This window comes from Ailuropoda melanoleuca, chromosome 1 (assembly GCF_002007445.2).
Source record: "Ailuropoda melanoleuca isolate Jingjing chromosome 1, ASM200744v2, whole genome shotgun sequence".
NCBI classification, from domain to species: domain Eukaryota; kingdom Metazoa; phylum Chordata; class Mammalia; order Carnivora; family Ursidae; genus Ailuropoda; species Ailuropoda melanoleuca.
In genome coordinates, this window is record NC_048218.1 from 14952941 (window position 1) to 14977250 (window position 24310).

Sequence of the window (24310 nt, forward strand, 5' to 3'; positions counted from 1 at the left end):
GCTGGCTGTCTCTATCTCTGTCAAATAAATAAATAAAATCTTTAAAAAAAAAAAAAACTAATAGTGATATTGTCTTACCCTTGGGAACTAAATAGGTAGCAAAATATAATTTGTAATAGGAAATGTATTCTGAAAAATTTGAAGTAACAAAATATATTCATTCTCACCATATATATTTAAGACCTTCAGTGAAAAACCTTTCAAATACAAATAATAAATACGTTCTTTGCTAACATTCATTTTTTCTTTTTTTTTTAAGTAGGCTCCATGCCTAGCATGGAGCCCAGTGCAGGGCTTGAACTAATGACCCTGAGATCAAGACCTGAGCTGAGATCAAGAGTTGGATGCTGGGCGACTGGGTAGCGCAGTCGTTAAGCGTCTGCCTTCAGCTCAGGGCATGATCCTGGCATTCCGGGATCGAGTCCCACATCGGGCTCCTCTGCTGGGAGCCTGCTTCTTCCTCTCCCACTCCCCTGCTGTGTTCCCTCTCTCGCTGGCTGTCTGTCACATAAATAAATAAAATCTTTAAAAAAAAAAAAAAAGAGTTGGATGCTTAAAACCAACTGAGCTACCCAGGGGCCCCAACATTCAAATGCTTTTAAATTGTCTGACAGCAATGAGATAGCACTATTCCCCTATCAAAATGGTTAAAATAATAAACTGTGACAATACTAAATGCCAGCAAGAATGCAGAGAAAGTTGATCACTCATACGCGGCAGGTGGGAATATAAAACATGACGGACATTCTGGAAGACAGTTCGGCAGTTTCTTAAAAACTAAACATTCAACTAATATATGAACTAGTAATTGCACTCTTGGACATTTTTCCAGAAAAATGAAATCATAAAAACTTGTATACAAATATTCATAGCAGCTTTATTCGTAATCACCAAATTTGGAATGGGAGCAGCCCCCATGTCCTTCAAGAGAAGATAAGCAAACTGTGGTACATCTATAGCACGGAATACTACTCAGCAATAAACTAATAGTGATATTGTCTTACCCTTGGGAACTAAATAGGTAGCAAAATATAATTTGTAATAGGAAATGTATTCTGAAAAATTTGAAGTAACAAAATATATTCATTCTCACCATATATATTTAAGACCTTCAGTGAAAAACCTTTCAAATACAAATAATAAATACGTTCTTTGCTAACATTCATTTTTTCTTTTTTTTTTAAGTAGGCTCCATGCCTAGCATGGAGCCCAATGCAGGGCTTGAACTAATGACCCTGAGATCAAGACCTGAGCTGAGATCAAGAGTTGGATGCTGGGCGACTGGGTAGCGCAGTCGTTAAGCGTCTGCCTTCAGCTCAGGGCATGATCCTGGCATTCCGGGATCGAGTCCCACATCGGGCTCCTCTGCTGGGAGCCTGCTTCTTCCTCTCCCACTCCCCTGCTGTGTTCCCTCTCTCGCTGGCTGTCTGTCACATAAATAAATAAAATCTTTAAAAAANAAAAAAAAAAAAAGAGTTGGATGCTTAAAACCAACTGAGCTACCCAGGGGCCCCAACATTCAAATGCTTTTAAATTGTCTGACAGCAATGAGATAGCACTATTCCCCTATCAAAATGGTTAAAATAAGAAACTGTGACAATACTAAATGCCAGCAAGAATGCAGAGAAAGTTGATCACTCATACGCGGCAGGTGGGAATATAAAACATGACGGACATTCTGGAAGACAGTTCGGCAGTTTCTTAAAAACTAAACATTCAACTAATATATGAACTAGTAATTGCACTCTTGGACATTTTTCCAGAAAAATGAAATCATAAAAACTTGTATACAAATATTCATAGCAGCTTTATTCGTAATCACCAAATTTGGAATGGGAGCAGCCCCCATGTCCTTCAAGAGAAGATAAGCAAACTGTGGTACATCTATAGCACGGAATACTACTCAGCAATAAAAAAGAACTATTGATACACACAATTTAGATGACTCTTCTGGTGATTATGCTAAGTGAAAAAAACCAATCCAAAAATGTTGTATACTGTATGATTCCATTTATACAAAATTTTGAAATGACAAAATTTTAGAAATAGGGAACAGATTAGCAGGGGCTTGGGGGAGAAACAGTAGTAGGGATGGGTATAATTAAAAAAGGGCAACATGTGGGGTGTCTGGGTGGCTCAGCTGGTTGAACATCCAACCCTTCATCTCAGCTCAGGTCTTGGTCTCAGGGTCATGGGCTCAAGCTCCCCCTCACCAGCTACCACACTGAGCCTACCTTTTAAAAAAAGGGCGGGGGGATGGGAAACACAAGAGATCTGTGTAATTTGAAACTACTCAGTATCTTAACTGTGGTGGTAGATACATGAATCTACACAGGTGACAAAGCTACACAGAACTCAATATACACAATCACACATGCACAACACACATACACACAAATGAAGAGAAGTAAAACTAGGAAGAACTGATTAAAATGGATGGATTGTATCAATATTAATATCCTGGTTGTATATTATACAATAGTTTTATAAAATGTTCCACTGGTTGGGGGGGCACCTGGGTGGCTCAGTCGGTTAAGCATCTGCCTTTGACTCAGGGCATGGTCCCAGGGTCCTGAGATCGAGCCCCCCATCGGGCTCCCTGCTCAGCAGAGTGTGCTTTTCCCTCTCCCACTGCTCCCACCCCCAACCAGCTCGTGCTCTTTCTCTCTCACTTGCTCTGTCTCAAATGAATAAATAAAATCTTAAAGAAAAAAAAAAGTTCCACTGGGGGAAATAGGGCAATGTACATAGGGATATCTCCGTATTATTTCTTATATTGCACATGAATCTATAATTATCTCAATAAAAATTTCAATTTGTCAGGAAAAAAGTCCTCTGCTTCATCTTGAAGCTTCATGACAGGAAAGCCTAGCAGCCCAGTTGCCTAACATATGAACTTACCTTGCCACCAAGAACAGAGAAAGAGGCTCTGACCTTTAGTACCACGGCAATACCTGTGAGCTGTTCTGCCCCTAGATACCCTCCACTCCCCAAGACCCAGGTACTCATTCCTCCAGCTGCCACGAATGCTCACAGCTCAGTCTATCCAACCCCAGGAATTATCCTCAGTGTAATGGAGCTGCCTTGCCCAAGGTTAGTCCCCCTCCCCAGCAGCATCCCACATCCAGTGTTTAGTCTATGCACAAGCACAAAGGCCTGACCCCTTGCCTCAGTTCAGGACATCTCTGAAGGCCAGAATTCATTGTGGAATCAGCTGAGGCCCCACAGCACTGCCTCTTACTTCAACTTCTCCCTCTGCTTAACCTTGCCTCCCTAACCCTCTTGCTGGTTGTGGTACCTGAGAACACTCCCCCATAAACCACCTATACACAAACCTCCATCCCCAAATCTGTTCCCCAGGGAACAGATCCAACGCCAGTTGGCCTACTCACCCAAACTGTGGTTTTACGTAATACCTTCTAAAATAAATTTCAAGGAGTTTTACAAAATCCCATATTGATCAAAACGTAAGCATACCTGATGGCCACATTTAAGACATAGCCAAACTGAAGGGTTTTCTTCCGCTTCTTCTTCAGATTTATCTTTTACTTTATTGTCCGTCTTACAATCTTGGCAAATATTCCATTCCACATTCAATAAAGCCCTTTTCAAATTACCTTGTTCCAATCCTTTTCTAATGTGTCTGCACATAGGTTCTATTAAAACAAATAACAAAGGAGTATGTGAGGTAAAAATGGCTTTCTGCAGTTAAACTCAAACCTTACCCTTCATTTGAACTCCAAAAATGAATTTATAAACAAACTGTTAGATAATCTGAAAGCTTAAATTTCTGTTTGACATTTGAATATTATGATGATGTGAGAAAGATTTTATATAAATTTGAAATTTTGGCTTTTTGAAGTCCTAGGTATAAACATCATCATCCCAAATTCACTTCAATTCATTTAACTATTTCCTTTAAGTTAAGGCCTTTATCATATTAATTATTCTCTTTATCTTAAAAGGTTCATGAAGAAGGTTCTTCATTATGTCAACAATACAACTATCGCAGGCCCAGCACTGTGGTAGGAGCCAGGGAACCTAAAAAAGACCAAGCCACAGCTCTTCTCTTTGAGTAGTATTCTGGCAGAAGCAGATAAAGAAATAAATGTATAAGAATCTCCACAATGTTAAAACAAACAAAAAAAGTATCTCCAAGACGTGCTATAGCAGTACACAAAGGGCTAAAATCAAAGAAGGTTATCTAGGATAGGTAACACCTGTACAGTCTTATTAACAGTAAGAAAGTTTTCTAATATTAACCACTTACTATGGGCCTGACACTGTGCTAAATGTTTCTGTATACATGATCTCATTTAATTCTCAAATCCCCCTAAAAGAAAGACACTATTATCCCCAATGACAGATGAGAAAACTAAGAATTAGTGCCCAAGATCACATAACTACAGAGTAGCTATGCCAGAATTTGGACTCAGGTCTTCTTGACCTCAAAGCTCACACTTTAAACTATGAATTCAGGGACTAAAGAACAACTGAAAAGACCATATCCCACAAACAAAGGTATGGAGGTATAAAATGTCGAAGTGCATGCTGTCTCCTCAGACTGTCTCCTCACACATGCATAAAAATGAGCAGATGGACCTGAGACCAAAAACCCTGTTGGGACCAGATCAGTAAAGGGCTTTGCAAGTCACTCTAAAATGCTTCAGTTGTTTCGGGGACCCAAGAGGTTCAGAAACCAGTCAAGTGGCACATTTAGCTTATGTACAATGAACTTGCACCCAGAGAAAATAAATACAAATGAGATCACACAAAAACTACTAAATCCCAGCAGGTGGTCAAAGAAACTAAAAACTAAAAACTAAAAAAAAAAAAAAACAACAACAACAACACACAAAAACTAAAAATAGAAAACACTCTTTTTCAACTAGACAATCAGCAGATGTTTACAAATGACACTAGCCAGTGTTGATAATGTTAAGGGAGATGGGCACTTTATTTCACTGCCAGGGGGCCTGTAAATCAGTAAAAAATTTTTGAAAGGCATTTGGCTATGGAACCTTGAAAGTATTTCAAGAGCCTTGAAAATATTTATGCCATTTAATTCAGCAATTCTACTTCTAAAATCTGTACTAAAAAGATAGCTGGATGTGCAAAGAGAGTTAGCTACAAAAACGTTTACTATCATTCCATACCTATCACTGAAAAGTTAAAGATTACCTAAATTTAACAGTGGGGAATTACCTAAGTAAATTGTGAAATATGCACCCATGGTCCTTTACATCAATGGAGTATCATGCCATTAAGAATATTAAGACTATTAAATGACATGTAGATATAAACATTAAGTTAAAATTACAGGAACAATAATGTACATTTTGATCCCATTTGTGCATATTAAAATATATGTCCATTTAGGGATATATACATAACTTTAAAGATTCAATCAGTGAAATATACCTAAAGATTCAGAAGAATCATCAATTGGAACAGTTTTTCCCTTTGTCCGTTTCTTTCCCATGTTGGCACTTTATGGATTACTTACTGACACAAAATAACAATCTAGAAAACAAGATAAAGTTAGCTTGACAAAAAAAAAAAAGAAAGAAAGAAAAAAAGAGTATGCTTTATATTTCTCTAGGCGATAGTAACTAAGCCACATATTTTACATGTCCATCACACTTCATAATTTACAAAGACCATTCACATACATCATCCAGTTTTCAGTAAGAACTCTGAAATAGATAGGATAGTATTACCCCTGTTTGTCGTAGCTTAGAAAACTGATTCTTAGTAAGATTAAGAGTTTTGCAATGAATGTTAAAGAGTCAGGAAAGAACCTGTGTCTTCTTACACAGATCTTAAAATTGTTTCAGCACTTGACACAGTTAGGAATTCAACTTCTCAATACATAAATGTGGAGTGGTGGTGGCATTTTGAAACAGAATAATGTCCCTTCCTTCTAAACTATCTTTCTTAGCTCTACAGTCTATGCAAATTAAACTGATAATTTCTCCATGAAAAATTTGTTATAATTCTGAAGATAATCTACTAAAGGGAGTTAGAAAATTTACAAATTTCAAAGCCAAATATAAAAAGTGACCCACTGTTCCACATTTTCCATACCAGGATTCCCTCTGGGTATTAGCTAACTGAGAATTTATTACAACTGCATTCTCAACTGTTGACTGCCAAATCAGTTTGGAATACTATGACAAATCTAGCTGTACATCAAATCTTCACCTCCTTAGTCAACTATTCAAAATTAGAATACATGAAAAGTGCTGAAAGTACATATAATCTGCCAAAATCAGTTTGGAAGACTATGACAAATCTAGCTGTACATCAAATCTTCACCTCCTTAGTCAACAATTCAAAATTAGAATACATGAAACATGCTGAAAGTACCTATAATCTAAGTAACTTTAAATAATAATGATTTTGAAAATCTGTACTTCACCTTGAATAACTTAAGTGTCAAAATCACCTAAATGACTATAATAATCATTTTACCTGGGATGCTTATTAAAATTCTGATTACATAAGTGGAAAGTAGGACCTGGGAGACAGGTTTTGAAAACACTTCCCAATTAACTCTGATACTTAGCTGTCACCCTGTCCTGACTAAGGTCTTAGAAGTATTCCTCTTTTAGCTCGTACTTGGTTAGTGTAAGTAAAGTTAATTCAAAAAGGTTTATATGAAGTGCCACATCAAGTAATTGTTAAAGTTTCCAAGGATCATCTAAAATGTAACAAGGCTCCATATTTTAAAAATAAATTAATTAAATAACAACAAACAAAAGAACACAAAATATACAGGTATATATAAAACTAGGGTACTTTTTAATGTACATTTTGTCACCCTAAAATAACATGTTACATAATTTATCTTCTCTAGAATTATAGATTTTAAGGGAAAAAAATAGTACCCAAATTCTTGTCTCCAATCCAACTACTTCTAATTTGTGCTGCATTCCAGTACCAGATAGATCTTCTAATAATACCATTTTCATCATATCCATGCTCCTGAGCTGTGCACTCCCTTATAAATCGTCCTCAATGCTCTGGTAATCCTGATTATCATTACTTCTTAGTAAAGAACCACTAAAGTTTAATTATACAGTGCTTTTGATCTTCAAAGCCATTTCATAAACACTATCTTACTTGATTTTCACAACAACCCTTTAAATGGAGCATTCTGCTAAAGGAAGAAACTCAGAAACAAAATGATGGAAGAGCACAGGGTGGCAGAGATGGAATTAAAACACAGATCTTTCAGTTCCAAGACCACCACTCTTTGTATTCCAATCAAGCCAGTCTCTCCAGAATACTGTGGCCCCACCTCTATGACTTTGATCTCTAGCTGCGATGTTTTCTCTCCATCTACCCAAATCTTACCAATTCTCTAAGATGTCCATTTCAATGAAGCCTTAGACAACCATTCTAAATAAACCTCTCAACTGAACTTCCCCAACCTTTATAATGTGCACTTTTCGTTTTGTCCCCTAATCTGATGGGCTGCTTCTTAAATCTTTGACCTGGACACGTGTTATTTCTCTATCTGGAATCTAAAGTTCTAGGAGAAAGAAATGGTTTTAGGCATCACTTCCTAATATAGTGTTAGTACATACAGAAATACTTCTCAAGAAATATTGCTTGCATTGAAACAGAAAAAGAGCATAGTACCTGAGACATAAAAGATGATTATAAGGTGCAAAGGTAGGTACACCTAAGAATGAAGCAAACAGGTTCCAGTGAAAAACAAAAAGGTAAGAATTAAGAAGTCTCCAGCAGTGAAGACAGCACTAGCAAATCTGGTTTGAGGACTGCAGTAGCCCAGACTCAAAGAAAAACTTAATTGTAACTACTTCAGGGAGAGGACAGTAGGGGTTCACTTCAAAGCTGTGGAAAGCGCTGCAATAAATCGTTAGCAGCTATAAAGGACATCAAATGAGTCTACAGAAAAGAGTGGCGAGTACCATCAGCTATAAAACATCAATAAATCTATTAAGTTTTTCAGGTGAGTCTTCAGATGAGAGTCAACTTCTCAGCCAAATTACTCTTTGCAGGACTCCACACAAAATTCAAATCAAAGCTGGTCTTGCCGGTTCGCATACTAATCCAGTTCCCTTTCCTTCCCAGTCTTCCCATGCCTGCTTGATTCCATTAAAAATGGAAGCGCCTGGAAAACTTTGTCAGCAGATCTTAAATATGGCTTTCAAGTTTTGCGTAGATCTGACCTACCCTAGGTTCACTGAATCGGTGAGATGACAGATCCCGCTTTTCCTACTAACCACCACATGGACTCGGCAGCAAACCCAACCCCAACCTGAGGGTGCTCCCGGCCGCGCGGCGCCCGCCACACCTCCCCTTCCCTTCCAACTGCTCCGCACCCACGGGGGTACTTTCGGGTCCGGGGTCGATCAGGGCGCCAGCACCGACAACTCATTGGCCAGCTGCTGAAACTGACAGGACATGAAGCCAATGAGAACGCGGTACCGGGCCGAGGCCGTGTAACGTGCCTAAGGAAGAGGAGCCTTCAAGAACGAGGTCAAGGCAGGAAATTCGGGCTCTCGAAACGCAGGAAGTCATGCGAGCGGTGACTGCGAGTCAGTGGGAACAGAACTCACCCACGACGACAGCGCCCATAACTGCATCCCCTAATGAGCCTGTGGGCTGGGCAGCCAGCTCCGTCTTCCTCCCGGTGACGGATAGAGAGCGACAGAGCCGAAGCCAGACTGACCCCTAGAAAGCAACAACTTCCGGTACGCGGCATTATGGGAGGTGGCTTAGCCCCAGGGGCCTGCAGCGTTGATGCTATTTCATTGGCGCTTGCGTGCGGTTCCCTCCGGAAGTTCAGATACAGCCGCCTGGAGGATACTGGCTGGCCGTTTTCCCCACTCTGGTGTAATTATGGGGTTGTTTAAATGCTTCGGAAGCATGGGTACCTGGAGGTGGTCAGAGTATTGGAGTCTCCTGGATGGGTTACCTTATTCACATTACATCTGAAGGCTGGCTAGGAGCGTAAGATTTACGTTTCACGCAGATCCCCTAATTCTGCCCAGTCGCCTTCTAAATGTTGATGAGCTACACAGGTGTATGCGTTTGTCAAAACTCAGCAAATATACTTTTAAGATGTGCATTTCATTTTTACCTCAAAATAAAAAGTGAAACATTTGCATCTTAATGTTATGCACGCTGAAGTACTTAGAATTATGCTAATGTCTGCAATTGCTTTGAAATGCATCAAAACATGGATTGTTGAATGGATTAGATATATGACAAAGCTGGTAGAATAAAATGTTACAGTAGTGCCTAGAATCATGATAGCATTAGTTTCTTAACCTCAGCACTATGGACAGTTTAAACCAGCAAGTTCTTTGTTGAGGGGGGATGTCTTCAGCATTGCAGAAAGTTGAGCAGCATCCCTGGACCCTATCCATTAGATGCCAGAAGCACCCCTCCAGTTGTGCCAACTCAACATGTTTTCAGACATTACCGAATGTCCCCTGAAGAGCAAAATCGCCCCCTTCTTTTTTTCCTCCCTTGAGAGTCACTCCACTACTTCACAGCAAAATTCTCTCAACTTTACTGCATGCTTGAAATTTCTCATAAAAACTGGAGAAAAGGGGCTCTGGGTGGCTCGGATAAGTGTCTGCCTTTGGCTAGGGTCATGATCCCAGGGTCCTGGGCTCCAGCCCCATATCGGGCTTCCTGCTCCTAGGGAAGCCTGCTTCTCCCTCTGCCTGCGGCTCCCCCAGCTTGTGCTCTCCCTTTCTCTTTCAAATAAACAAAATCTTAATTTAAAAAAAGTTGGAGAAAAATTGATTAATGACATTGAAAAATGCCCACAAAGCACCAAGTCAAACATGCAGCTATGAAAACGTAGGTACTAATCTTATTTTCATAAAAAAGTTGTGCAAGTTATTGATACCTTATACCAATGAATGTCCGCAAAAAATCTTGAGATTTCTAAAATGAATATGTAACATACAGAAAAAAGTGCATTACCTATATTTAGATTGTGAAGAAAAAAATTAAATTACTCTCATGGTGGAGTCCCCTTTAAACTGTCCTTTTATTATCAGAGATAAATTTCTATGCAATAACACGATATTTCCTAAAGTCTCCACGACCACCATCCAGGCTCACCTCTCTCTAATGCCCTTCTATTTAGGGGCCAGAAGCATCCCTATTGTGTGGTAAGGTATCAGCAGAACAGAGAACGCCACTCCTACTACTGAATACCAAGCTACATAAAACCGAACGACTCCTACGCATGTTTGAATTTAAGGAGCGTTACTTTAATGGACCATTCCTTAATCCAGGAAACAGTGCCGTCTAATACTTCTGTGACTGTAGCTGGTAAATGCCAATAGGGTAGAATTTGAACTCTGCGACTGAGAAGTGCGTTGCCAAGAATTCCAGCTGCCGAGCACCTGCGAAGACCAACCAACCACTACCAATGCGCTTCCGGGGCGTGTAGCCCCCCCCCCGCGCGGGCGCATGCGCCAAACCGAGAGGGCTTTGCCTCACTTCCCCTAGGCCGCGTCGCTGGAGTGGTTTGTAGGCTTCGGATTGCCTAGTGCTGGAACTCTGACGCTCCCTGTAAATGAGACCTGAGTTGTCCGTGCAGCCACAAAATCCAGGGTTTCAGCACCGAGGGGGTTCATGGCTCCAGGTGAGTCTTCAGTCTACTGCTGCCCACCGGAACCGGGGATTTCCCTTGTGGCAGAAGCCCGTTTATCCCTCCGGGAACTTGGCGGCGTCGTGGCCCCGCCTTCCCGCGCGCTACACATTGCTCATTGGTTAGAGCCGGCTTCAGCCCTTCTTGACCCCGCCCTCAGCCAGACCCTCCCTTCCCACCCTCACCACCACCACCACCCCCACCCCTACCTCCAGGCCCAGTCAGTTGTTAGGGGCGACTGCGCCTGCGCACAAGGTTTCGGTCGTGGTCCCCTGCAACTTGCCGGGTATCAGGTCTTGTGCTGCCTGGACCCGCTCTGCTCTGTAAAATAAAAATCTGCGAGGAAAAAGAATGATTCCACTTAGGAAATAACAATTTTCATTCTACGTTCATACAGCATTCACTGAAATATTGAGTCCGAAAATTCTCTTCAAGTGTTTTTTTGGCATTGAAATCTTATCTATGAAAATAATTGGACAACTAAATGATATGCCTGTAACATCACTCCCATAGTTGTTCACACACTGGTCGCTTGGCCCCAAACTTCTTTGCTGGCTCTATTTCATCTTCCAGACCTCGGAACTCAGTGGGACTTGCTCCCAACTTCATTTACTCGGTGACAACAAACATGCCAGGTACCCTCATAAGCTGCATAACTGTATATCCAGCTGTCTTCTGAACATCTCTACTGAGTAGGTGTCTTAATAGGAACTTCATTAGGTAGTATTTCTAAAACCCGGCTTCAAGTGTCCACCATCTTCCCTACCTAAATGCCAAATCCATCCTTCCAGTTTCTTAATGCCTTGGATTCATTCTTCCATATCACATATATAAATCCTGTTGGTTTTACTCTTTCTGTATGTCCAGAACTCGAATGTTGCTCCCCACCTGGACTACCACATCCTAATCCAAGCCACTGTCATCTCTCCCCAAATCATTGTAGTGCCTTCCTCGTCCCCCATCTTTCATCCTCATTCCCCTGCACATTTCACAGCATCAGATCTGGGCCTCTCCATAAGTAAGTCAAATCCCGCAGTGGCCTTCCATATCATTTAGAATAAAATCCAAAGTCCTGGCCATGCCCTCTGAGTCCTAACATAAACTGCCCCACACTTCTCCTCTAATGTTGTCTCCTAAAATCTTGCGCCAGGCTTAGTCTGCTCCGGCACCTGGGCTACCACTTCCCTGCCACAAGGCCTTTGCACCTGCTGTTCTTCTTTCCTGGAAAAGGCATTTTTTGTGTATGATTTTTGTTCATTGTTACAGTCTTGGTACCAAGGACAATGCTTGACACACGATAGATGCTCAAGACACATTTTTATAATACTTACTCTGTTGCCTGGCACTGTTTAAAGCACCTTCCACACATCATCATTTAATCCTCACAACAACCCTATCATTCCCATTTTGGAGATGGGGAGACTGAGGCACAGAGAAATTTAGCCACCTGCCTAAGGTCACACAATTGTTAAGTGCACATTGGCAGTTTAAGTAGCAGAGCACATACTTAAAGCACTATGATAAAAATATGATAAATTCACTTCCTCTAATAACCATCTAATCATCTAATAACCTCTAATAACTACCTAACCTCAACTTTAAAAAAGACTAGAAAATATATTCGTGGAATTCCAATGAGTTCAGGGATTTTGAATACTTACATGAATATTTTTTTTAATAACAGAGCAAATGCATAAGTGAGGATGTCAAATGGAAATAGGATATAAAATAATATGAAGTGACTGGTTAGTAAAGAAAACAATGTGTTTAAAGAAGGGAGAAGTGTTTGCAGCTCTAACAGTTTTTGAAAAGAACTCAAAGATGATGGGTAGCATTGATAATATTTAAACTACTTATATTAGGGTGGCTAGATGACAAAGCAGGGATTCCTGATCTGTTCTGTGTAGAAGAGAGCTAATATTAAGTCGGGGGGGGGGAGAAATCTGGGGTTAAATAGGTTTGAGATACTTAGCATACTAAAACTTCCTAGAAATTCACAATCCATATGGGAATCTAACAACAAAGACTTTGAGAAGCTACACACAAAAAGTGTGCCCACATAATTTATTGTCCAAATGGGGTTATTTTTGTCTAAGATAAATACTAGTCGGGACAATGGGATGGCCCACGGTCACCCTAAAGAAACCTGTTAAACCTTGTGTCGTTCAGCATTTCGAGAACTTATTTAAGGACAAAATGCTTTGTGTAATTTTTTTTTTCCCAGCATAGCACTGACACCTTGATAAACAATGTTTCAATGACTTTAGTTGAAAAAGCACTGGGATTAGGAATGATTTGTTGGCATCGATTTATTCTCTGATCTGTGGAGACAGCCCAATGTGTACAAGAGTGCTTCATATTTTCCTGATTCCTATCCAGTTAATCATAATGAATTCAACACCCCACCACATTTAGTCATTCTCATAACCCTTGATGTGTTTTTGACAGGACCCAGTACAGTTATTAATCGGTCAGTTGTGACTAATGTACATTTTTCTATTTAAGTAGAAGAACTTTTTTTATTCTTTAAAACTACCATACAGTGAACTAGCTAAATTGTTGACTAAATACCATTTTCTAATATTAAACAATCCAACTATATTGGATGGAATAAAGAAGATGTAATAAAGGGAGGACATGTTCTTAGAGGGCTTGATAATGAATCATCCAAGGCAGCCTTTTTGAATTGGATCCACTCTGATTGTGCTGGCATTTTGTGTTACCAGTTTGTGAAACTGACAGCCAGATGGTGAACTGGGATAAATTCATTCCACTAAGTAGCTGTCAGGGTCTTCAGCTAGTTTGCCTTCAACTGAGGGAAACCTAACACACCCCTACTCCTCATCTCAGACTGCAACATTGTTACCCAATCACGAATTATGTGACCATTTTCCTAATAAGTAGTTGGTGCTCTCTTGCATGTCTTGGTTGACCTTTGTTAGACACTGCATACGATATGTACATACAACATGGAGCATGAGATGATGGAGGCAGAGTCCAGGTAAGAGGAGTCAAGGTTCTAGAAGAAATTAGATACACACTCAACTTTGAAATTTTGAAGAGACTGCTTGATGAAGGGACTGTTTACAGAGGTGCCCCTAGGCACCTAGGCCTGGAAGAGTTGCTGGAGTTGAGGAAGAAGGGCTGCCCACAAAAGCTATGGTCTTGAGGGTCACGGCCGTAGCCAGAATCCCACCAAAACAGGAAAAGTGTGGTGAAGAAATACCCTGGCTTCTTTCTCCTCCCATTCTCCCCCTTCCTGCCAGAGCATTAGCTGAAACTAACTACAAGAAAGAAGAATGGGGTGGTATAGGCTGCAGAGGTCAGCTTTCCAGAGTCTAGAGCAGGGAAAAGAAGGTCCAAGAATGTATTTAGGAGACAAACAAAAAGTAACTAGTGTAAGAGAAAATGGTCCAAATAATGAGCCCTTGAATTAGACCTTTGTACTCAGGTTGTGAGGAAGGGACAGGTTTAAGTCTATACTATTTTTCTTGTGTTTTCCTGCCTTACAGACCTTTCTTCTCTCCCAGCTATGCTTCCTTCTCCACTTGTCTAAGTCTTAGCCTATCTTTAAGGCTCAACTCAGGGTCACTTCGCTGGCTCAGTTAGAATAGCATTCAACTCTTGATCTCAGGGTCGTGAGTTCGAGCCCCACATTGGGTGTAGAGATTACTTAAATAAATAAAACTTAAAAAAAAAAAAAAACTAGAGAAGAGGTTCAACTCAGATCCTGTCTCCTTCCTTAAATCTTTTCTGATAGCCCATTTCATTGATCATGTACTCCTCTGAATCCCAAAAATAATGCCTATACTAGTCATTTAACACTTAGCCTTTTTTATCTTCATTGTTCTTTATCTTACCAGATAATACATCCTGATCCTCAAACTAAATAGAAAGCTCCAGGAAGGAATGAAGGATGAAGCTCTATATACAGTAGTTACTCAATAAACAGTTACCCAAAGATAAGAAGGAATTCCATGAAGACGCCATTAGCCACGATAATGGTGTTCGGTTTCACAGAGTAAATTCTCTTTGAGAAGGTAAGCCTGTTTCCTTTGGAGCGAAGGGACTGAGCTCTTTTTCTTTTCAGATCTGTAAGTCTTGTTTTTTTCTGAGTTCAGAAGGACTACATACTAATCCTAAAACTTCAAACATATAGAAGCATACAAATTTGTCCTTCCCTTCTTCCTTCTACCCACATTTAACAAACTAATTTGGTGAATTCTCTTTCTGACTTTTTTCATGTATGTAATAATATAACAATGAATAATATTATCATACCTATTTATATTCTACAGTCTACTTTTTTTAAGTAACTGTTGTATCATGAATATCAGTGTTAATATATATTTTTAATGATCTCAAATATTCTGTTCAGATATGTATATTTATTTAATCTATTGTTGAACATTTAGGTCATGTCTGATTTCTTATCATAAATAATAAGCAATGAACATCCTTATAAACACCTTTTTTTACATACTGACTTTTTTCCCCTTAGATCAGCTTCACAGAATTGGAATCTTTAGATCAGCTTTCCTTATACCAACTCTTTCTTCTATAATAATTACCAGATGTTAACCATCTTTGTGTGTGTGTGTGTTTGCACATGCACACTAATTCAGTAAGTTAAAAATATTGTGTAGGGGGACTTCCACTTTTGGAACAACAGAGTAGATGTATTTTTCCTAATTTGTCCTGCTAAGTACAACTGAAGATTCTAGACACTATGTATAAAACAAACACAAAAGACTCTGAAAAGTGAAGGGGAAGGCAGACCAACTAGGGACCTTGGGACCCAAGGAAGGACACAGTGGTAACTTCCTTGGGTATTTTTTTTTTTTTTTGCCTCAAATATCCGAGACTTGATTAAAGAAGCAGCAATCCAGAAATACCAAGGTTACAAACCAAAAAAAAAAAAAAAAAAAAAAAAAAANAAAAAGTAAAGCTTCAAAAAACCCTGTTCTCTCTGGCTAAAATACCAAGAAACGTGCAGCTGAGCAAGATGGAAAACATTTGGATAATAAATGCTCTATCTACACCAGGCAAATACCAAAGAAAACACTGGGGCTCCTCCCCTACCACACCAGCAAAGGGAACCTAGATTCCACCTTCACTGAGCTGTAATAAGCATTTCAATGCCCACTTCTTGTAAGGATGGTATCAAAAAAATCTGAATAGGTATCTGGGACTTTCCTCTCTGCCTAGTGATAATGAGGACCTTACCAGAGTTTAGTGTCAGACCCATGTCAGATCCATGTCAGACTACATGGGGAGCCTGTATTTCCACTCTGATGCAGCAATAACAAGGCATCCCTCCTTTACCTTGCTGGAGAGATACCCAAGAAGTCTAGTGGGGAGTCCAACGTTCACCAACACCTAGCATTAACAAAGTGACCCATCAACATGGTGTTAGTGGAGGCCACGTGGGTAACAATAAGGAGGCACTTCCACCCTTCCCAGCCATAAGCCCCCCTTTTTTCTCCCTTCTGAAGCAGGGTATCAGAAAAAGTGTGCTAAAATGGAAGATTTGAGTAATATTCAGAGTCTCATAATACCTAAAATGTTCAGATTTCAGTAAAAAAAAAATCATAACACCAAAAAGAAGGGAAAAAATCTCAANATCATAACACCAAAAACAAGGGAAAAAATCTCAAACTAAATAAAAAAGACAATAAAATAGATGCCAATGCCAGGATGACAGAGATGGTAGTATTATCTGACAAAGATNTCATAACACCAAAAAGAAGGGAAAAAATCTCAATCTAAATAAAAAAGACAATAAAATAGATGCCAATGCCAGGATGACAGAGATGGTAGTATTATCTGACAAAGATTTTATTTTATTTTTTTAATTTTATTCTTAAGTAATCACTATAGACCCAACATGGTACTTGAACTCACGACAAAGATCAGGAAGTTGCATGCTCTTCCTACAGAGCCAGCCAGGTGCCCCTGACAAAGATTTTAAAACACCTATCTTGGGGGCACCTGGCTGGCTCAGTCAGAGGAGCATGTGATTCTTGATCTCAGGGTCATGGGTTCAATCCCCACATTGGATGTAGAGATTACTTAAATAAATAAAACTTAAAAAAAGATATCTATCTTGGGTGCCTGGGTGGCTCAGTCAGTTAAGTGTCTGCCTTCGACTCAGGTCATGATCCCAGGGTCCTGGGATGGAGCCCCGTGTTGGGCTTCCTGCTCAGTGGGGAGCCTGCTTCTCCCTCTCGCACTCCCCCTGCTTGTGTTCCCTCTCTCACTGTATCTCTCTCTGTCAAATAAATGAAGTCCTTAAAAAAAAAAAAAACTACCTTAAAAAATTTTCAGTAAGCAATTATAAACACACTTCAAGCAAAAAAAAAAAAAAAAAAAAAAANAAAAAAAGAGTCCCAGTAAAGAAATAGAAGATATAAAGAAGAACCAAATGGAAATGATAGAACTGAAAATCGCAATAACCAAAATTAAAATCACAGTAGATGGACTCAGGAACAGAAGGTAGGGGACAGAGGAAAGGATCAGTTAACTGGAAGATACAACAGTAGAAATTATCCAGTCTGAACAGTGGAGAGAAAGAGGCCAAAAATAAATGAACAAACAGAGTTTTAAGAATGGGACTATAACAGGGGCGCCTGGGTGGCACAGCGGTTAAGCGTCTGCCTTCGGCTCAGGGTGTGATCCCGGCGTTCTGGGATCGAGCCCCACATCAGGCTCCTCCACTGGGAGCCTGCGTCTTCCTCTCCCACTCCCCCTTTGTGTTCCCTCTCTGGCTGGCTGTCTCTATCTCTGTCGAATAAATAAATAAAATCTTTAAAAAAAAAAAAAAGAATGGGACTATAACAAAAGATCTAACGTCATTCTGGAAGAGGGGGAGAGCTGAAAAAGTATTTGAAGAAATGATGGTTGAAATTTTCTCAAATTTGTCAAAAGGCATAAACAGATTCAAGAAATTAAATGAATGTCAAGCACAAAAAACCCAAAGAAATTCACATCAAGACACATCATAGTCAACCCTATGAAAACTAAAGACAAAGAAAGGATCTTGAAAGCAAGCAAGAAATGAACCTTTGCTATAAGTTTCAAATAAGAGAGTATTTATAAGTTTCAAATAAGAGAGTATTTCTCATCAGAAACTATGGGGGCCAAAATGAAGAGGCATGATATTTTTCAAGTGCTGAAAATAAAGAATTGTCAACCTAAAATGTCATATCCAGTAAAAATATCCTCAGGAATGAAGGGGGAAATCAAGACTTTCTAAAACTTTTTTTTTATTTATATATTTTTGAGAGAGAGAGCAAGCACAAGCAGGGGGTAGAGGGAGAAGCAGGGAAAAGAAAGAAAACAAAGAAATAGAAAACAAACAGAAAATGAAATAGGTGACTTAAGTCCAAACATATCAATAATCGCATTAAATGTAAGTTGTCTAAATACAATAACTAAAAGCAGAGGTTGCCTCCTACACATACACACACACACACACACACACAGAATTATCTGGTCTGAAATATCAATAGTGCCAAGATTGAGAAATCCTAAACTAGAGTCTAGTTAAGTCTAGACTCTAGACTCAAGACTTTCAACAAATTCATGTTTTCTACTGCACACTACGTTGCTGCTTTCTAGGGTACCTGGTGCTGGTTCCTGAGCCTTCCTGAAATTCTGCAGCTCCCCCACCCACCTGACCAAGCAGTTAATAGAGGGAAGAAAGCTGAAATATAAGTTAGCTATAATTCATTTACCCCTTTTCACCTTCCAAAATTTTGTTGATAGCTTTTGTTATTTCCTTTCCTTTTGTCTTTGAGAATTTATCCTTTTATTCTCATTTTAATGGGATCACAGAGAAATGAAACAGCCTCCATGTTTTATCAGAAGTTCCCATGCTTTTTCTTGCAAATTGAATTAATTTATCTAAAAAAAAAAATCCTACTTGATTAGCATCTCGGTAACCTTTATAACCCTGGAATGGAGAAGACTTTTCAAAGCCAAAAGCCATGAAAGCAGAAGTTGATGAATATGCATGCCTACTTAAAAACTCATGAATGGTACACACAGACACAAAACACCAAAAAAAGATTATGTATTATGAATTGGGGAGGTGGGTCGGTGAGAGGGGCTGGGCGCCTGAGTGGCTCAGTCAGTTGGGTATCTGCCTTCGGCTCAGGTCATGGTCTCAGCGTCCTGGGTCAAGCCCTGAGTTGGGCTCCCCGCTCAGTGGGGAGTCTGCTTCTCCCTCTCCTGCCCCCCTTCCCCCGCTCATGTGCCCTTTCTCTCTCTTTCAAATAAATAAATAAAATATTTTTTAAAATTAATAAAATTAATAAAAATAGAAGGGGGGAGGGCTATGTAAAACTTAAATTTCAGCATGCCAACTTTTGGAAGGCAGCCTGGCAATGTCTACCAAAATCTAAAATGTTGTACCTATTGACCCAATAAGCCACCTCTACATATTGAGAATATAATATTAAGTTTGTCAAACTGTATGTATGAAAAAAACTTACATTAAAGAAATGTTCATCATAGCAAAAGTATGGAAACAACCCAAGTGCCCATGAATAGGCAAAGAATGCAATAAATTATGACATATCAACATGATTCAGTATGACAGTCAACCACTAGAAAGAATGAGATAAATCACTATGTACTGACAGTGAATAGACCTTTGACATATTTGGAGGGGAAGAGGTGGGGAAAAAAGATATGTTTATATGCTCCGTATGGATACATTTTGATTATATATCTCACTCTTTACATATACTAAAACATTATACCACCATATATTTTCCGTTTACGTAAGTGTATAATGCCTAAAATATTTTTTGTTTCTGTAACACCTAAACTCTTCGCCTTGGATGGGAGACTAAGGCAGGTAGGGGAAGAGATCACCTACTGAAACTTTATCTTCATTTTTTAACCTTCTACCACTTGAATTTTATAACCTAGTACTTTTTTTTTTTAATGTTAACAGAGGTTACTTGAGCTATGGGATTGTTAGCATCTTTTCTCTTCTTCACATTCTTCTACTTTTTAAAAACTAATAAACACTAATATTAAGAGAAAAGTATTAACTATCCACAAAACTAACTCTCTTACTTATTCTGTTCATTCTAGGTTTCCAAAGTAACCAGTCATAACCTCTCTCCTAGCTATATCATTGATACGGCTTTTGACTACATAATTAGTTTATTTCAATGAAATTGTTCATTGTGGTAGCTCAAGATTCCAGGTCGACTATCCAGATACACAGGAATTTGATGCCTGGTTAAGTTTTATGGCTTTCACTGGATTGGCCCATAGTTTGGATACTTAGTAAATCTGTTTAATTTCACATTTTATGAAGAAACCAAACACACTTTCAGTAAGGACCTATATTGATCTATTGATTGTATTTGTGAATTATCTCTCTTATCCTTAGAAATTTACAGATATCCAAAAGTGATGGAGATTGAACAGGCAGAGGCCCAGCTCTCTGAGTTAGACCTGCTAGCCAGTATGTTCCCTTGTGAGAACGAGCTCATAGTGAATGACCAGCTGGCTTTAGCAGAACTGAAAGACTGTATTGAAAAGAGGACAATGGAGGGACGATCTTCGAAAGTTTACTTTACTATCAATGTGAACCTGGATGTATCTGAAGAAGCAATGGTAATTCAGTTGGTAATTCAGTTTGCTTTTAGAAGAACTGAACCCTGTCAAGACTTAAAACACCACTTAGGGCATTTTCTTCTTGTTCTTCTTCTTTTTTTTAATCAGGTGATGTTTTCTCTGGCCTGTATTCTTCCCTTTAAATACCCTGAAGTTCTGCCTGAAATTACTGTCAGGTATGTTACAGAAATTGGCCAATATCAAAGGTTAAAATTAACCTGAGAATAGAAGCAATGCTTAAGTTTGTTTTCTGTTCCAAGAAAATGGATTTAATTTTTTTATCCCATATCTTTTCCATCAGATCAGTATCCCTAAGTAGATCCCAGCAGACTCAGCTGAACACAGATCTGACCACATACCTGCAAAAGAATTGTCTCGGAGATGTCTGTATATTGAATGCCACGGAGTGGGTTAGAGAACATGCTTCTGGCTATATCAGCAGAGACACCATACCTTCCCCTGCTCCAGGAAGTACACTCCAGCCAATTGATCTCATTCTTACAAGACTATGGATCTATAGCCATCACATCTACAGCAAGTGGAAAAGAAAGAATATTCTAGAGTGGGCAAAGGAGCTTTCCCTATCTGGATTTAGCATGCCTGGGAAACCTGGTGTTGTTTGTGTGGAAGGCCCACAAAGTGCCTGTGAAGAATTCTGGTCAAGGTGTGCTTTCACAAATGTTGTATGCTATGTCAATAATTTTAGCAGTAAACAAGATACTAGAGATGTGGAAATTAGTATGTCCCTGGGGTTGTACCTTATGGGGATTCAGTCTCAAGTCAATGGATAAAACAGAACTCACATATGATCGGCATCACCCGCTTCCCTGATGTAATGCACATAGGAGATGTTCTGTAAATAGCTGTTTAATTGTGCCCCTGTCCAAGATGTTATGATCCCCTCCATTTCCATGGATCTGATTCTTCTTAACAATATGATAAGCTGTGCATACCTTGTGAAACAAAGTGGTTTCTAATCTTCTCATTTCTGTGCTGGCATCCTAAATGAGTTTCTAAGAAATCCCTTTGAGAGTTTGAGATACAGCAATTTCCACATTTCTAAAATGTTGATATGAGGCAGTAGCAATAAATGAGTTTGGGGATAGGATCGTGGCCACCATCTTATTTGATTAAAATAAATCCCTGTGAGATAAAAAGTAAATCTTTTTATTTCTGGGAAAAGGCATTGATAAGTCTGTTTTATAACTTCTATTTTCAATGCTCTAGAAGACAAAACACATTTTCAATATGTCTACTTTGAAAATTTCTTTTCAGACTCAGAAAATTAAACTGGAAGAGAATTTTAATTCGCCATCGAGAAGACATTCCTTATGATGGTACAAATGACAAAATAGAAAGACAGAGAAAATTTTCAGGTTTTGAAGAAAAAGTGTTCAGTGTTAATGGAGCCAGAGGAAACCACATGGACTTTGGTCAGCTGTATCAGTTTTTAAACGCCAAAGGATGTGCGGATGTTTTCCAGATGTTCTTTGGTGTGGAAGGACAGTGACTGGGCAAAGGAGTATTGAAAGTATTTTGTCACTGCTGGCCTTTTGAATTTTCCCCCAGTCTTTCTTGAAAGATATGTAAGTTGGGGCGCCTAGGTGGCTCAGTCGGTTAAGCATCTGACTTTGGCTCAGGTCATGATCTTGGGGATCATGGGTGTGCCCATCAGGTTTCCCCTCAGCTGGAAGCCTGCTTCTGTCTCTGCCCCTCCCCCCGCTTGTGTGTTCCTTTTCAGTCTCTCTCTCAAATAAATAAAATATTTTAAAAATAAATAAATTTAGGGGCACCTCAGTGGCTCAGTTGCTAAGCGTCTGCCTTCAGCTCTGGTCATGATCCCAGAATCCTTCTCTGCTGGGAGCCTGCTTCTTCCTCTCCCACTCCCCCTGCTTGTGTTCCTTCTCTCGCTGGCTGTCTCTCTGTCAGATAAATAAAATCTTTAAAAAAATAAAAAATAAACATAAATTTAAAAAATAAAAATGGATTTAAGTATAAGAAATCAAGAGAGAAGAGCAAGTCGCATGGTCCTGCCTGCACTATATAATGAAAAAGACACAATAAAAGCTGTAAGAGGGGTGCCTCAGTGGCTCAGTCGGTTAAGCGTCCAACTCTTGATTGTGACTCAGGTCATGGTCTTGTGGTGGGATCAGGTCTGAGTCGGGCTCCAAGTTTGCAGTGAGTCTGCTTGAGATTCCCTCTCTCCCTCTCCATCTATCCCTCCCTTCTCTCTCTCTGTCTCAAAAAAAAAAAAAAACAAAACTATAAGAAACTGTAATTAAGGGATGCCTGGGTAGCTCAGTCAGTTAAGCATCTGCCTTCAGCTCAGGTCATGATCTCAGGGTCCTGGGATCAAGCCCCACATTGAGCTCCCTGCTCAGCAGGGAGTCTGCTTCTCCCTCTGCCTCTCCCCCCACCTTGTGTTCTCTCTCTCCATCACTCTCTCTCAAATAAATAAAATCTTAAAAAAAAGAAAGAAAAACTGTAGTTAAATGTTAGGAAACATAACTTTCTTAGATTATTACCAATGATTACATATTTGATATATAAACATCCCTATCAGGTAAAATTGACCAGTATGATTGCACATACATTTATTCCACAATGACAATCTGTCAGTGTATTAATTTGATATATATCTTGAACTGGAATCATCTACAAAGAAATGATGATAAATACTGAAAAGAAACTTAGTCCCAAATCAAAGTATGGTTAAAAATTAACAGGATTACTAGAAAACAAAAGTATGGGCAGGAAACATTGGCCACATGCCCTTTTATTTGTAAAAGTAATTCTTGTACAAACTTTTTTTTTTTTTAAAGATTTTATTTGAGAGAGAGAGAGCACGCGCAGACAAGTAGGGGGGAGGGGCAAAGGGAGAGGGAGAAGCAGGCTCCCTGCTGCAGAGAGCCACGTGCAGGACTCAATTCCAGGACCCTGGGATCATGACCTGAGCTGAAGGCAGGTGCTCAGCCAACTGAGCCACACAGGTGCCCCAAACAATTAAGTAAAATTTTTAAAAATATTGTCAATTGTAAAATTAATCCCACAAACCCAAATTAGTTGAAGTTGGGCTAACAAAGTCAAAGCTTGTGTTGTCATTTGCACATTAATTTGATTAACCGAATTTTAAAACGAAACTGCATCTGCTGCTGTGCAGAACTGATGATCACTTTTAGCACTAATATAAAAATTGTTACGCAGAGATTTTTTTTTCTTTTTTTGGAAAGTTAAATAATAAGATATTAGAGAAACCCAACAGAATATGTCATTTGTGGACCTCCATAAAGACCACAAGGCAGCTAAGAGCTTATGGCGTTTAAAGACTGATGTACTTGTTATTTGCCAGTCACCTACCTCCTGCAACGATTACAACTATTTAGTACCATCTGAACCCATAAAAATTCTGCAAAGGGGCACTGTAAGCCTTTCGGTTAAGCACAAGATAGCAATCTGCTCCCATCAGGATGGGGGAGGGATGTAGTCCTTAATATCTCTTGCCATCCCCTCCAAATATCAAAGGCAGATCCCTTCAAGGAGCAGAGCAGGCATAGGGAAGGTTACAGCTTGGCGTGAAAGAGGAGTGACTGGCTACCTGCTGACACCGGCTCCCCAGGGGCTTTCAAGCCCTCTGGGATTTTGACTGACCCTTTGGCCTGCTCGCACCGTGCGCAGCTGGGAGGGACCTACCCTAACGACGCCTAGCGCAGGTGCCGCACCTTCACCGACTTGTCCTGGAGCTACTAGCCTGGGTTGGGAGCGTTGTGAATGTGGGAGCAGGTGGGCAGAGGCTATTGACCCACGGCTGTCCTGCTAGACTGCGGACTTGCCCTTCAAGTAGGGATCTCTCAGCCGGACAGGTGTGGCTGTGCTGCCAGATGGGCTTTTTCTTTTTTTAACCGCTCATTATCTTTTGAAAAAAGGCCTCAATCTGCAGTCTTTTGGGGGTTCCTGGATGCTATTATAGCGGGAGAATTGGTGGAATTCTGCTCCCTGAAACCCTGGTGGTGCAGTCGAGGACTGCCA

At 39.7% G+C, this 24310-nt stretch overlaps 2 protein-coding genes across 2 annotated transcripts in view; one reads left to right on the forward strand and one right to left on the reverse strand.

The window, feature by feature from the left end:
- The window catches only part of USP16 (ubiquitin specific peptidase 16), a 31423-nt gene extending 22705 nt beyond the window's left edge, over nucleotides 1-8718 (reverse strand). The window contains exons 1-3 of the mRNA XM_034655890.1: nucleotides 8592-8718; nucleotides 5422-5523; nucleotides 3445-3656 (exon numbers count right to left, since the gene is read on the reverse strand). Of these exons, the coding sequence (XP_034511781.1) occupies nucleotides 3445-3656; nucleotides 5422-5482 (273 nt within the window). The 5' untranslated portion in view covers nucleotides 5483-5523; nucleotides 8592-8718. The remainder of the gene's footprint in view (nucleotides 1-3444; nucleotides 3657-5421; nucleotides 5524-8591) is intronic.
- On the forward strand, nucleotides 8591-22062 carry RWDD2B (RWD domain containing 2B). The gene is made up of 7 exons (XM_011227351.3): nucleotides 8591-8726; nucleotides 10139-10642; nucleotides 14512-14688; nucleotides 20058-20284; nucleotides 20393-20460; nucleotides 20586-20948; nucleotides 21560-22062. Exons 4-7 carry the CDS (start codon nucleotides 20081-20083, stop codon nucleotides 21792-21794), a joined length of 870 nt encoding a protein of 289 aa, XP_011225653.1. The 5' UTR covers nucleotides 8591-8726; nucleotides 10139-10642; nucleotides 14512-14688; nucleotides 20058-20080; the 3' UTR covers nucleotides 21795-22062.
- Nucleotides 22063-24310: the final 2248 nt, after the last annotated feature.

Bases quoted from the DNA above. Each gene is read 5' to 3' on its own strand.
- RWDD2B (XM_011227351.3), top strand. From the start codon at position 20,081: ATGGAGATTGAACAGGCAGAGGCCCAGCTCTCTGAGTTAGACCTGCTA. The intron at 20,285-20,392 runs GTAATTCAGTTG...TTTTTTAATCAG, and splicing joins ATGTATCTGAAGAAGCAATG to GTGATGTTTTCTCTGGCCTG. The intron at 20,949-21,559 runs GTGTGCTTTCAC...ATTTCTTTTCAG, and splicing joins TGTGAAGAATTCTGGTCAAG to ACTCAGAAAATTAAACTGGA.